This window comes from Etheostoma cragini, chromosome 8, assembly GCF_013103735.1.
Source record: "Etheostoma cragini isolate CJK2018 chromosome 8, CSU_Ecrag_1.0, whole genome shotgun sequence".
Classification (NCBI taxonomy): domain Eukaryota; kingdom Metazoa; phylum Chordata; class Actinopteri; order Perciformes; family Percidae; genus Etheostoma; species Etheostoma cragini.
The window spans coordinates 10,785,749-10,801,173 of NC_048414.1; the positions used below are offsets into that span (position 1 = coordinate 10,785,749).

General features: G+C 41.0%; 1 protein-coding gene across 4 annotated transcripts in view; it reads left to right on the forward strand.

Annotated features, from left to right (window-relative positions):
* scaper (S-phase cyclin A-associated protein in the ER) overlaps nucleotides 1-15,425 on the forward strand; it is a 60,305-nt gene that overhangs the window by 38,880 nt on the left and 6,000 nt on the right. For all 4 annotated transcript variants that reach the window (XM_034879282.1, XM_034879284.1, XM_034879283.1 and 1 more), the window contains 5 exons: nucleotides 5,498-5,621; nucleotides 7,455-7,684; nucleotides 9,305-9,460; nucleotides 11,762-11,996; nucleotides 13,597-13,746. In XM_034879282.1, the coding sequence (XP_034735173.1) occupies nucleotides 5,498-5,621; nucleotides 7,455-7,684; nucleotides 9,305-9,460; nucleotides 11,762-11,996; nucleotides 13,597-13,746 (895 nt within the window). The remainder of the gene's footprint in view (nucleotides 1-5,497; nucleotides 5,622-7,454; nucleotides 7,685-9,304; nucleotides 9,461-11,761; nucleotides 11,997-13,596; nucleotides 13,747-15,425) is intronic.

Here is a 15,425-nt window from a genome sequence, read left to right on the forward strand (position 1 = left end):
GGGTGACACGCAGCAAAGGGCCACAGGTCAGATTCAAACCCAGGCCGCCGCAGGACTCAGACAGCATGGGGTGAACGCTCTTACTCTTATTAGTTGTTTATATTTTCAATGTGTTACTTATTTGTCTCTAATTCATATTCATTGACTTTTGATATGCTTAAATCACTTAACGTCATTGTTGAACATATTTGTATTTGCCTTTTAACATTATCAATCTACCAATTACTAATTGTTTTGTCTATAAAATATCAAAAAATTGGGAAAAATCATCCATCACAAGTTCCCAGAGCCCAAGGTGACGTCTTAACATTCGTTGTCTTATCAAATTAACAGTCCACAACCAAAACATATTCAGTTAACTACCATTGAAGTCTAAGAAAATCTTAAAATTTTCCCAATTGTTTCAGCTCCATTATAAAGGTGACTTAAATATGAAATGATACTCATAAATTAAGTTCTATTCAAATCAGCAAAGGATTTATTGCCAAGTAAATAACACAAGGAATTTGCCCTGGTGGATGGTGAATTCATAAACACATTAAAAGGAAATAATAAGGGCGCAAGGGTAGCTCACCCGGTAGAGTGTGCGCTGTGCATGTCATTCCCCTCTCTCTCCCCTTTCATGTCTACGCTGTCCTGTCAAAAATAAAGGCCTGAAATACCAAAAAATAATAATAATGAAAAATAGGAAATAATAAAAACTACATGTAAAAGAAAAGTAACATAAATAAATGAACTAATATGTACAATGTAACTGTTAAAAAAAAAAAAAAAACAGGATGTGCGAAGATGTTAATGAATGTGCAAAAAGTTCAGGAGATATAGTTTGTAACATTAACCTGTAGTGCCTTGTGGGGTTGGGGGGGGGGCCGGGTAATAGCTATATGTTAGTCTTTGAAGTACCCATTATACCCATCATCTGTACAAACATTTGTACCGGCGTTTGCACCAGTAACATATTGTACAGAATTCATTTTTTATTTTTATTTTTAATATAAATGGGACCATCCTTGTTTGTGTTCCAGTAGTTAGTTTGCATGGAAGAATCCTTTTGTTTCCATTATAATAACATCATCAGTTAAATCCAAAGCCAGTGTCGGAGGGGATGAGATTTATTTTTATTTTTGTCCTTGTCGGCTTGTTCTTATGTCTTCCAATAGGGGCCACTGAAGAGAAGGGGGTAAGAAAGACTTATGTATTGCTTGTAAATGTCTCAGCACTCGGCTCAATCTGCCTATACACAACATTTTGCTGAAAACCAAACAATAAAGAGACCCGAGAAAGTCAATAATTTGGGGAGCAAAAATCGAATTCTAAAGGTTATATTCTAATGTTTTGGATGTACTGTACGTTGACAATTTCCATTGTAAAAGGATAAGCAGAGCTATGACGGTAACTTGAACAGGTGATCTCCAGAGGAGGGTTTAGGAGTCTTTGGACATTGCGTGTTAACCCAATTTGTATTTCCACCACTGTCTCACATGACCTGGTGTATCCTGTGAAATCAGACCTGCTACCTGTGGTTTTATTTCAGGATGTTTTCCACCATTTGCGAGAGTGCGTGTGTGCACACACTCATTCTCCCGTGCGTGATGCTGTGTGACGGCTCATCAGATTTCTCCCCCTTCATACCTGGCCAGTGTGGCACGGCAGCCAGATTAGACGTCTTGGAAGCACTCAGGGTATCGGAGAGATCAACAGCAGAATCAAATTAAATGTCATTTAGATAGCAGTGAATGAAGGGATTGTTTGACAGCACAAGGAAATGGATTTGCTCCTCACCTTTTATTTTGGCTCAGGATTCTTTTTCTTCTCCTGAACACAAATTTACCCTGTTTAAGAGGCAGGGACTCAACCTGATCTGGAAGTTGGTCAGATTTCTGCAGCGTTGCTCCATTCAGGCTTGACTGCGCACATAGGAAACGCACAGAGAGGGCGAGAAATGTGAGACTCAGGTTGAGAAGCACAGATCTCATGGTTGATAAGTCAAGTCAGTGACAAAAAGCATAAAGAGCCTTTTACGTGCGTGTTGTCTTGTTGTCAACTCAATTTGGAGTTGGCTATTGAATATAATAAATTTATTTTGTTGTACAAAATCAATAACCGTATATCGCACAGCTAAGGAAACCTTGTTCATGTTTTTTTCTTCTGATTTATGCTAGAGAGTTTAGCCGGGCAGTGAAATGCTTTTGTAGTCATATTGTGGAAAAATCCTGACCTTCAGGAATAGTTTTTTCTTCTTAGACAAGGCCAGAACAAAAAAGATGATCAGCCTTTTATTGAAATTACGTAATATTTGAATATTAGAAGTTTAAATTCAGAGGTCAGTTGAACACCCAATCCCCCCTTCTCCCAAGCCTCCACCTTTTCATGTGTAGGGCTGTTGGCCACCCAGGCAGAGCTCTCAGAGGGCTCTAGGGGGGCGAGACAGGATCAGATGTTCTCCATCCCTCTACCTCTTGGCCTCATTTCTCCATGGATCTAAATAGCTTTACAGGTAAAAAGGTATTCCCTGGCTGGTGTGAGGTTAAGCTGTTTAGTGTAGATGGGCAGATTACATCTCTCATTATTTGCATCTTACTTTTTTTCTGTTCCTTGTCAAGTCCAACTTCAAAGCAGGATTGTTCTTAGAGTGATAATACGATGGATGGATAGTGTCTGTAGTCATTTTGGGGACATGTGAAGCACAATCTCTCAGGGTAATGAGAACCCTATAGTGGAGGTGGAGGAATGTTGTCTGCTCAGATAGACAGGCACACATCAGTCCCCACAAAGCTTTTGTGCAAAATGAGACAGGGTGATGTGGCACTTTAACAAATTGTTCTGCAAAATCTTGGACTGGAGCTGTCATTGAGAGGTATTGAGAGACTGAGAATCCCAGGGCGGGTGGAATATCAGGTGTCATGCTCATCAAGCTCAATTAGGTGGGAGGAAACCAAAGACCGATCACTGTAATGGTTCATTGTACAAGCTGGTGTAAGGGCATAACTCAAACATGCCTTTTGACAGCCTCCTCATTTGTTCAGAGACAACCAAAGACAAGCCTGATTAGCTGTGTTACAAAGCAATTGCATGCTCATTACATGAGCAGTTAAGTTAGTTGTTTGTAAAGCCAGAGGGACCGATCTGTCTTGACAGAAGTCAAGTGATTTAATTTGAAAATACTTGTCATGTTGTAGAGAGAAAATACAACCGGGCTTTGAATTAAAATTTTGAAAGCCCAAATATCACTGGTGTTTAATACTACTTTCCTTTTTTGTAATTAAAGTTATTTTTCTTTCTTTAAAAACAGCGTAACATGAATAGTACCGTGTTTATACTCTTAAGTAGTGTGTGACAAGGGGGACAGTCTCATAAATCATTGCACCAAATGTCAAACATGGACATGCATTTAGGTTTGAGGAACAGTTAAAAGTGGCTTCACGTTAAAAAAAAACTACCAAAACAGAAAATGACAATATTGAAATTAACACACCTTAAACATAATTTTGTTTGCCAAAGTTACGTTTATGGCAACGCTGCCACGTGGAAACTGTCCCTCAAATGTAAGATATAAAACGACATTGATATGTGCACATCCTTATACGTTTTTTTGCCATTTGTGAAAATGTTTTAGACAGGAGAAAGTATTTTTTTTTAGGTTGATTATATTTTGGGCATGTTAGGCTTTATTGATTCAAAATATTTGCACTGCCTCTCCAGTCTGCTGATCAAAAACTTTATGAAAAGGTCAGAGTACAAAGGAGATTACAGCCTTCTTCATTTTTTCTTGAAGGAACGATTGAATATCCCATTATAGGGACTATCATGGAAGAAATCCAAGGAGGATTGAAGCTGTTATAAAATAAACGATGACACTACTGCTTCCTGGGTGTACTTTATAAAATACGTACAACAAACATTTGTCAAAAAAAGAGCACCAAATCTCAGTTGACATAGGTGTAATTTGACTGCTACCATTAACCAAGATGAACTTTATCCGTCCATTCTGAAACAGCTCTTTGACTGTAATCAAGTCAGTCCTGCCTAGTCATTTTATCTCTGATAGGTCATATGATATCCCTACTATTGTGCACTACTTTACTCAATAGGCACATGATCTTAAATACCATAATAATGACTTAAAGCACCTAAAGTAACTCCTGTTCTTTTAAAGGAATGTACATATCAGCTACCACAGCTTGAATTTCATAAGCTGTGTGAAGTATATAATTTTACAACAGTATTTGAGAAAAAGTAGTTAAGTTGTCATTTTGGTATTTGCATAGAAGCTGATCTTTGTCCAATGTTCGCTTGAGAGTCTTGATGCAGCATGGCTGCACACAGCATAGTTTGGTTGGGATCTCATGTTACCTCACCTCTTGCTCTACACAGACTGCTCAATCAGTGCACTTAACCATTATGGCTTAACTTTTTTCCAGCGTCTTTATGCTTTAATAAAATTACTGTCAATATAGCTGCCATATAGGACATTAACAATTTGCAAAAGGGCTCTGTTATTGTTTTCAGGTGGACTGAAGCAAGCTTTGATGTCAGATTTGGACACTATCCGATCACTCAAAATATAGTGCTTCTCACATTAACACCACATTCCATGTCTGACAGCGTTACTCTGCAATGTCAATAACGATACAGCGAAACGACTGATCTGCCCACTAGCAAATGCAGAGGAACGAATAGAGGAAGTTATTGACAGACTTGGGCCTGCCTCGGCCTAATCTATTTTCCTTTCCTATGCCAGCGTGGTTTGACCGAAAACGCACAGCAGATGTGAAGGTTTCGGTAGATATCAAAATGTTTACCAGTTAAAATAAACATGGCGTACTTTAGGCACTGGAGAGGCAGATTCCTTTCTTCCAGCAAGCAGATAGGACACGCCATTCCGCCGATGGCTAAAATATACAGTTGTCAAAAAATATTAACTGATGAAACGGGGGTGCGGGGGAGTAGTACTCACAGCCGAACGATTGGTCAGTTATCTGAAGCATTAATCTTCTCTGGGCTTGTTTTAGAGCAGACATAATACAGAGGCATGCTGACTGCCTCAGTACTGACTGCTGCCTGGCGGCTGTGAGGAGCTGCTGAGAGGAGTAGTTTTATCCCTCCAGCGGAAATGCTGCACCGTCTCAGCCAAGATGGGACTGAGATTGCGCTCAGCTCCTGTGAAGGTGGCTGTAGTGAGGGGAGGCTCCCCATAAGTAGCTGATATAAGTGTTTTATTCCTCAAATCAGCTTCCTTACTTGCGCTGTCAGTGATATATGCTTTTGACTTGTGAAGACAAACTGCACCCTTAAGGAGCCACAAATACAGAAGAGTGTGTTTGGTTTCCTGATGACTGCAGATAGTCTTGTCAGTGCCCGGGGCGAGACATTTACATCCCAGTAGTAGTGTTTCTTTAACAAAACGCAAGGGGAGTGGCAGCCAGCCTTGAGGTGTGTATGTGTTTTTAATTTTTTTCATTGAGATTAATAACCATTTGTCATCTTTTTGTGTTAGATCCCTCTGTGCTGCTATAAATACCTACTACCTGGCATGTTCCTGCTGCCCCCTCAACTGCTCCTACGTGTTGTTTAGCAACAAGATAGCGCTCCTCATGGACCTGCTGCTTCATCAGTTAACAGTAAGTAAATGCAGCACCTGATGGGGAGCTCATTTTCCATCACGAACAAACTGTTACACAAACAAAAGAATCTATATTTGTGTAATATGTTTGTGCCAACAGAATTATTTCAGTTTGTATAAAGTTCAGTAAATGTAAAGGTGATGCTGTATATTTTTATATACAGAGTATTAAAGAGTATTTAAAACATAGCCACACATACAGTTAGCCTTTTTATTAAGCCTTCCTTGTTGTCTTTACATTCATCTGTTGATATACAATGCTTTGACCGCTGATAAATCCCTGCCTTTTCGATGGTGTCTGTTCCTGCCACAGTGTTAATGAAAGACACAAGCTAGCGAGGATCAAACCGTTGCCCAACTTCTCCACAGATACCTCCCAATTGAGGGAATATGAGAGCACAGGCAGGCAGGCTGCATTGCGGCGACATGTCAGCCCATATCCTTCAGCACTCTGTAGAAGGACTGTAAACATCAGCCCACTCCAAACATCTAACCGTGGCGGCTCACTGGGGCCGCCTACACTCCCAACACAGACAGAACAAGGCACAGGCACAGGGTTGTGGTACATGCATGAACTCTTCTGGGGCTTCCTTCTCCAGTGAGTGAGTCCAAAGCAGTCATATTTCCTTAGGGCACACAGGGAGAGGTTAGCCTGCATGGTTCAGCTTATATAAAACATATCCCAGCAGCTGCTCTGCTGAGTGACATATTCAACAGCACTGCAAGAGACAAACTAACTGTTCTTCACGTGTTCAATGCAGATTAAGTATTGGGCTCAGAAATTATTCATGCTTCTCCACACCTTTCTCTGATAAGTTGCGATTTAATTAACTTCAGACAACAACGTTTAGTGTGTGTGTGTGTGTGTGTGTGTGTGTGTGTGTGTGTGTGTGTGTGTGTGTGTGTGTGTGTGTGTGTGTGTGTGTGTGTGTGTGTGTGTGTGTGTGTGTGTGTGTGTGTGTGTGTGTGTGTGTGTGTGTGTGTGTGTGTGTGTGTGTGTGTGTGTGTGTGTGTGTGTGTGTGTGTGTGTGTGTGTAAAGCAGTGGGGGTTGCGCTGCCATATGAGCATGGACCCTTTTAATTAGATTTGTGGAGAATGTCGGTGGATTTACCTATGCTGTCAGCATGCACCCCAACCATTACAACAAATGAGAAGGTTTTACCTTTTGAGAGTTTCTTCACTCACATAGTAGCACTATATTTTAAACGTGGACCTCTGCTTTGTGTTTCATGAAGTTTGTCTGGAAATACAAATGAGAGAAATGCTCATCTGACTACACTGTTTCATTTCTTTCCCCAGTCTTTATATTTGGGCTTGCATCTTGTCAACATGTAGCTTATTCTTTACTTACTTATTTACACAATTTTTTTTATTTTTGTGGCTGAGGAAGTACCTTAAACAGTTACTATGTGCTTTTATTGTGGCTTTTACAAAGGACAGGAGGGTAACCTACAACCTTTTGTCCGACAGCCAGTGAATATGAAACTCACTAAACTGTGTAATGTGCCAACCATTTGGGTAAATTGTTTCGCTTACAAAAAGGGCATTTACCATTATTTTAAACATTTTACGTAAACAAACGTTTATGGATGTGTTCATGTATTTAACTTTGTTAAATGGTCATTAATGTGCATGCGGAAGTTTAAATAGACTTAGCTTTTGTTGATCTCTCACACTGGCGATGTCGTGTTTAACGGCATTTGGATGCTATCAGATTTCTTATGCAGCCTATGAGCATACGGCTTTATTAAAGAACACAGTTTTTATGAATTGCTCTATATACAGGTAGGCTACCTTTGGTAACACATTTTGTTCTTTCTGTTTTTGCAGCTATATGTCCCAGATGAGGACAAATCTATTTTTGGGCGCAGTGTGAACAAACAAGTCTTTGAGGGTTTAACAACAGGCCTGCTGCAGACCATTGCTACTATCCTGAGGTCCCTGTGGCCGCATATCTCTGAGTCTGGACAAGTCGAAAACACGTGGATTTCCTCCCCAGATGCCAAGGTCAAGAGCTCTGCCACAGAGTCCTTCAACAGTCGCACACAAGACTTGATGAGGTATTTTCCATCCAACGCTCTGTACTACTCTAACTCTTCTTCTCCTCTATCTTTATGGCACCTCTTTTTTTCTCATCTCATGACCCTTTTACCTTCTTTAGTACATGCCTCCTCCACTCCTCTTCAGTGGGTTGAGAGTTGGCCAACCTCTGATTTCCTCAACAGTGTGCCTTATGTAAAGAATAGGCTGACAAAATGTCAAATCTCTTGGATGTGGTCCAACTGGTGTCTTATTAGAATGGGAGTAGTGTGAGAATGAGTGTGCATTCTGGCATTTTTCCAGCTTGTACTTTTTCCACACATTTACTGCCACATGTCAAGCAAATTCTGTTTCATGGTGGGGGGGGGGTGGGGGCACAAAGTAGCATAAACAAAGAACACTTCCAATGCTTGGAAAGGTCTACTTGAACCTGGCTTTGGAGCTAGCCATGTGGTTCTGGGCTGTAGGAGTCGGGGCTGTGTTGGAGCAATGTGCGCTGTGAGGAAAGGCAGGCCCGGCCTGATGAAGCTTTGTGGAAGAGTGCCGTCTTTCCACCAACCCTCCCACAAGCCATGATTCATCTGGACGGAGCAGCTTCACAGGCCCACCACTCTCATCCACTGACCCAGTCGTAACCCTGGAGACAGGGGAGGGCCTGAGAAAAATGGTGTCGTCAGACTGGTAATCCCAAGCAAGATTTACCTCAACTGCCTTGTATAATGTATATGCTAGAGAGGAAGCTTTTACAACACTCTCCTATTATGCAAACACATATATCACATACAGAGGAGATCACCATTTCCTTTCCCCTCATTACCTGTTACTCAGTTTGGCTTTCAGTGCTTTTAGTCTCATACCATTGTCATAAATGTTAAGACGCCAAGTGGCAAGCTCGACCACCAACCAGGTTGTCAAACCGAGGGCAGGCATTAAACAAAGCAGTCGGTGTGAGGAAAGATCCTTTCAACAGAAGTAAAGCTGTGGAAGAGGATCGAGTCAAAACAATGGGAGTTGGTTCAAGTGTCAAATGACCTGCAGTGGAGGTCAAAAACGGTCAAAATCACCTGTTTTAGGAGGAGCTCAATGAGTGACAATTCTAACAAAAAGGCTAGGTGAAATAAGCCAGTCAAGACAGTGATAAGAGGAACCATGGCTTCACGTCAGCTACTAGAAAGCCTTGATTGGCAGCTGTAGTGCTCTATAGATTTCTATAGGCTGCTGGTGCCTGAGCTGATCCTGAAGGTCCAAGCATACTTGAGCTGTAAGAAGACAGCCCCAGGTCAGCAGACTGCCAAGGGCCTAGAGCTGGGCTGGCACAGGGGCCACAACAGCCCTCTAATGACACTATTAGCAGTGATTTGTGGCTGAAAGAGTACAGGGAACATGATCATGAGACCTGTCATTGGCAAAGACAAATTGGAGATATGGCAGTAATAGCGGGGGGTGGATGGCTTAGGTGAGGTATCTGCTTTCAGCTGCAGTGCTGTGGGAGTATGCACAGTAAAGGCCTTTGTTTGCCTGTGTGAGATTAGCTTTTTACAAAGGAAGTCTCCCATAGTTCATTTGTTTTAACATTTTGGAAAATGCTGTTAACGATATGGCATGGTTTTTTTTTCTTCTTCTTCTTGTGTTTCTTTCAGCTATGTAGTAAACATGGGTTTGATTCACAAGCTGTACGGGTGCTTCCTGTCGATCCAAGGTCCTGTAGATGAGCACCCTAAGATGTCTGCTTTCCTCCAGCAAGCCTCAGCTCTGCTGCACAGCATGTGTAAACTGTGTTTTGTCGTTACCGGACGGTGAGCATGTCTCTTCCTCTCTTACACATCTTAAACTTCTCTGTGATCTCTTGATCTTCCTCTGGATCTTCCTCTGACACACACTCACACAAACAAATACAAACACACACACACACCTCTTGCTCTGTGTGTCTAATGACAGAGACTGAGTCACTGTCAGTTCTTTAATGACCCAAGAAACTATAAAGACGGGGCTCAGCTCGTTTCCCTCAAACCAGCTAGCTGGCTAAGCTGCCGTTACTGCCGATAGAGATAGGCATCTACTTGACCCAGCGCTCTGTCACTCACCATAAACCTTAGCCTGCAGCGTGGGGGGAGCCCACCCACGTGTGCTACAATGACCTCCACTCAGCGAGGTTCACTGGCGCCGCTGACAGAGGTGACGCACACACAGTCACACCAAGGGACATCAGTACCACACTTCCACACTCAATAGGAATAGAAATGCTGACCATGGTAGCAGGGCCGCATTTGTTTTGATTTCGTGCATTACAATAACATTTGGATGAATTTCAATTGTTATCAATTTAGCTAACTGAGTTATATTCCTTAACAACCCCACCTCTTAACTCCATGATCTTGTTGTTGCGTTTGAATTGTCGCCAAGCGTGCTGCTGCACCTTGTCAGCTACAAGGTGCTGCAGCAACAATGACCAGCTGCTTCACGCCAGCAACGTAGAAGACCGCTTAAGCAGGACTGCATGTTTGTCACTAAATATTTGTGGGAAAACATAGTGTCAGACTTTGCAGGTTAAATGAGACCAGTGTTATGAGCAATACAGCAGCTAGTGAGCTGAGTCCTGCCAAGAATCATATTTAAGAATGCTCAGTGGGCTTGTAGAATATTTCGGCCATGCCAGTTGCTGTGTCAGGGGATTATAATGGCATTGGGAGGCTGTGTTCTTGCCTAGCGGCATATTTCACACAGAGCCTGTTGGCTAACATCAAGTATCAGCATGCACTGTAGGTTTCATCCAGAGGTCACACACCCTCCTTTCCACATGGCTGCAAATCATAGCTGGTGCTGCTATGGTAGTCTTAAGTTGTCTGCCTGTGCTAGCCGAGGATTCTGCGATGCAACTGAAAATAATTAACAGTATTCCATTTCATTCCGTTTCATTTTCTTAGCATTTTTTATGTCAAGTAATACTGTAATGTTGAGTGTGTGGTCCAGTTGACCCTGCAGGCATTGATATGATTAAAAAATACTCTTTAACTTATTTCAAGTTGTTACAAATGTTATAATTATAAAGTTAATAGTTGGTAGAAATATTTAATTTTCTATGATTGGATTCTCCACTTGAATGCCTATCTTTTGAAAAATTTGTTTAAAAAAAAAAACTGAAACCAGACTCGAGCCGCTTCACCATACTGTCAAGCGTTATCCCTGGCTTTGTTGTTAAATGTGATGTTCAATGAAAGGATAATGTTACCGATCCCTTTAACCAACAAGGTGGCATCTTGTTGAAACCAAGCATACCTGTCAACTTGGATCCTCTCTGATTAAATGTGACAGAGCACTCAGCTCTTTCTCAGACAGCTCAATGCAGTCCGTCAGCTTGAAGTCGCTGCCATAAACTTCACGTCATTGCATCACCATGTTTAATTCAGCTGGAGTGGAAGCGTAAGAGACAATCTTGAATCTTGAAGCAGCACCCAAACTGGCTGGCGATATATTTGACTAGTTAAGTCAATAAGTGAAACAGATTGGAAGCTCCTTGCACGCAAAGGCTGGAAATCTGTTATTCCATAGATAAAACAGAAGCACAAAAATAGAAGATGGGCTTAAGGGAGCAGCCGTGATCCAACATGCAACACATTTTAAACTTGGTGCTCTTCCATTCGCAGCAGTCAGTTAGGTCAGGAAATGCAGCAGCACTAACAGAGTAGTATCTCTTATCTAAAGGGAAAGCTATCTCTGAGGCGGCTTCTAGCTCAACCCAGTGAGAGCGGCCGCCTCATGTTGGCTGAGTCTTGCAGCGGCCCGGGTTCAAAGCCGACCTACGGCCGTTTGCTGTGTGTCAACCCCCCCATCTCTCTACCTCTTTCATGTCTATCCACTGTCACTTTAATAAAGGAAAAAAGCCCCCCAAAAATGTAGAGTCCTCTCTAAGCCTTTGTCTGGTTAGTAGATCTATCTATTTGTGTCCCCAGTCTTGGGATGTCCCACACAGCACTCATGAGGGTTTTGATTGTTTGTTTTTACCACAATGGCAGCATAAAGACTGCTACATAGTGTTTCCTAGTATCGTATCTTTCATTTATTTTTTAGCACAAACCTTCCCTTCTCTTCTTGTCCAGTGCTCCCAGTATATTTGACAATAAACGCCAGGACCCAACTGGACTGACGGCCCTGCTGCAGTCCACAGACTTGGTGGGAGTGGTGCACACTCTGTATTGTATCCTGCTGCACAGTTTTTCGCCAGAGTCTTCTTCCCAAAGTCAGGAACCCTACAGCCCCGGGGTCATCCAGGTGGCTTTGCAAGGCATCCGCTTCCTCAACAATTTTGCCCTGCTTGACCTATCCGCCTTCCAGGTATTCTCTAAAATATATTCTGTTTTCACAAATAAAAGATTCCTTAAAGATCTACCAGATGTTGCTATTGGTGACAAAAAGTTTGACATTCTTTTTTTCTTTACAGTTGAGCATCTGATGTTTGTTTGAGCATGTATTCTGTATTGTAGCATTAACATAGAATGACAATTACAGGTCATTTTTTGTAGAAGGACTAGCTGGTAACTAATTGGTATTTGAATAAACAGTAGAGATATTTAAATGACTTGTCTCTTATCACATACGGTATAAATATGCCTACAAATATGTTTAAATTACTCTACCTGGATTTAATACATTTTGTATACATGATCAGATTGATGCTAGTTCCTTTTGTCAAGAGCCATTAGAAGAGGAGCTACGCTCCTCAGGACAAAGCTGACCTTTGGACATAAACACCGGTGCCCTCTGACCCCAGGTCAGTTGTTGGGGTCGAATAAAGCCTGGTTGGTCAGCAGTTAGGATGGAACACAAGTGATTATCACTGTATGCGGGGCTGTACATTACCCACCCTGAGGAGGAGAGGGCGACAGCTTCACTGTGCTAAGTCACTACATAGACGGAAAGGCACGAGAGCAAGCGAGAATGCTGTTAATTATTTTAATGTCTTGTGGTCATTACTTTGAAGCAGCTTCCTCTCACTGACCCGCCACGTTTAGGCAACTCAAAACAGCTGGAAATAAAAGCATTTCACTGCTGGAGTTTTATGAACATTTTAAATAATGTTTCTTTTTTTTTTGGCCGGGGGGGTTGTAATCACCTTGTGTTTCACATTAGCTGCACAGCATGGGCTAATATGTGGGTGGATGATCAGAATTTAATGCTCTCTGCTGCCGCCTCAGCTCCTAATAATGTTTAGAGAGGAATTTCAAAAGGGTTCAATGCAATATAAATAACTGGGTTTTACAGTGGTTTCATTTTGGCATAATATACGGCAACAAATCTGTAATCTTCAAAAAGTAATGTGAAAGTTCACATTCAAACCAGATATTTCTTTTGGTTAATGCTCTGCGGTTTTCCATTTCAATCTGAGAGTTGATTATTTATTAATTTATTTTTTATTCTAATAATGTTGCTTATTCAAAACTCAATTTGTTTTTGTTTCATTTGAGCGCTACTTACATGGCTCAATGAGTTTAATATGGTGCCTGCATGCATAAGTAATGATTCCTGAAAACAGCCGTTAGCTTTTCAGGTATTGCATTTCTGGATGTTACAATGCTAACACATTAGTATAGGGGAATACTGGGAATAGGGGAATAGTGATGATCTTATGGTGCTTTGTCACACTGACATGTTTAATAAATACTGTCTGTGAGCTGCTCCTAGCATCTCATTTCTGTGCGGGATTGGGGTGTTTTATGGTGGGACCCCGTTTAAATTATTTGTACTCTTACAAGCAACTTGTAAGAGTACAAGTTGCACTTGTTTTGCTGCTTCCCACCAGCAAAACAAATGGTCATTCATTACTTTGTACTGTTATTGTATCTAGCTCTTTGTATTCCCAATTACAGACAATTTATGCTATTTTGATTTAATTTACTGTAAAACATACTAACATGTCTTGTCTGTGATCTGTCAGTCTGTTCTAGGAGCTGAGGGCCTGTCTCTAGCTTTCCGACACATTGTCAGCTCCCTGCTCTGGTACTGTACCCAGCATTCCTCTGAAGAACTGCTGCAAGAAGTGATCATCTGTGTGGGATACTTTACTGTTAACCACCCGGACAACCAGGTAAACCAGTTTGACCCTGCACTGACTGCACAGAAATTAATCAATACTTTTTTTATTGATTTGGTTGTTTAATTCATTAGTATATAAGGTCTTATGTTATGACAAATTCCTGTCTTAATTACCAAGTGGTGTTTTTTATTTGTTAGGCTAACCGTAAAAAAACAATAATAGATATTCAATAAAGTGTGTTTTCACTTGATATGTGACTGCATTTATGTTTTCACATTTTGTCTAAGTATTGTGCCATTCAATGTCCATTGTAATCCCCCAAAACTCAATCCGTTGTCTACAATTTGCGTGTTTTATCCAATCAACCGTCTCAAAACCTAAAGATATTCAGTTTACTATTATGTATGGAAAATATGATCGTCCAATAGTTGCCTATACATTTTCTATCCACCAAGTAATACATTAAATTGCTAAAATTGTAATAGATACATTTTCAGTCAATCTGCTAAACCTTTAATCGTATAAGCACATGTTACATTTAGTGCTTTCAGTTGTGAAAGGATGTCTGGCCGGTTAGAGGAGCTCATAATACCATCTGACTATAGTTCTGTTCATGTATTATTTGTTAGAATAAGGGTGTAGTTTTTTAATTGCAACAAAAAGCACCCGTTTAAAGATTAATGACTTGGCACCTTCCTGCTTTTGGTGTGTGTCGTCTATTGTACCACAGAGTGACCCATTGTTCCTTCCTGGTAAAGCAGAGCAGTGTGCTGGCCCGGTGTACAGACTACTTAGGGGGCTCTGTGGAAGTAAGCATTATGTGATGGAGCAGACCTGGCTGCTGTGTAAGTGGCTGTCATCCATGGCCCATCTACCGGGCCCCTGATTAGCCAAGCTACAGTTGGCTGGGCTTTGATTATGTTGAGTCCGACCCACACAGGCAGCAGGCACAGTTTCAGTCTCAAACCTCTGATGTGTAATTTACGTCTGCACAATCACAGTCCAAAAATTAATTCTAATTTCTCATTCTAAAATCTGATTCTAATTTACCAGATTTTTTATTTTTTACTTCTAATTAAAGGATCATCTTCTGGTTTATGGTGTTTTCCTTTTCTCTCAGCAATTTAATTATTCTGATGTACAGAATTAGCATCTGTTGGTCATTGTAGATTCAATTTGCATATTATATTGAATAAGGACTGATGATTAAATTAAGTGGGTGACTGATGATTCGTTTTTGTATACCTACAGAGACGTTAACAGAGCAGCCATACTTGACTGTATTAGGTGAACATTTTTTTTTTGCTAATTAAATGCAAAATCTGTCATTCCTCCACAACCTGGGAACTGCCAATAAGAATGAAAAAGCAAAAAACAAAAACATTGCCTTACCTTGCTTATAGATTAAAGATTTTTTTATAAAAGAATATATATCATATTCAAGTGTATGTTGGGAAACAAGATCCCAATCAACCTCCACAAAGAGTTGATCTTTACCAGTGGTCCAGTTCCTGGAATGCGTCCATTCAGTTCCGCACCAGGATGGATGGCGTTAAGGAGAATATTTAGAGCAGCTTGAGCTTTTCTCAAGCTAATGTAAGCATTGGCAGAACACAAAAGCGGCCCAACCCGAGGCCTGTGCAGTTGTGTAGACTGTTGATTCACTGTCGGCACACTAGCTTTTGTTTATGTTTTTTATATATATATATATATATATATATATATATATG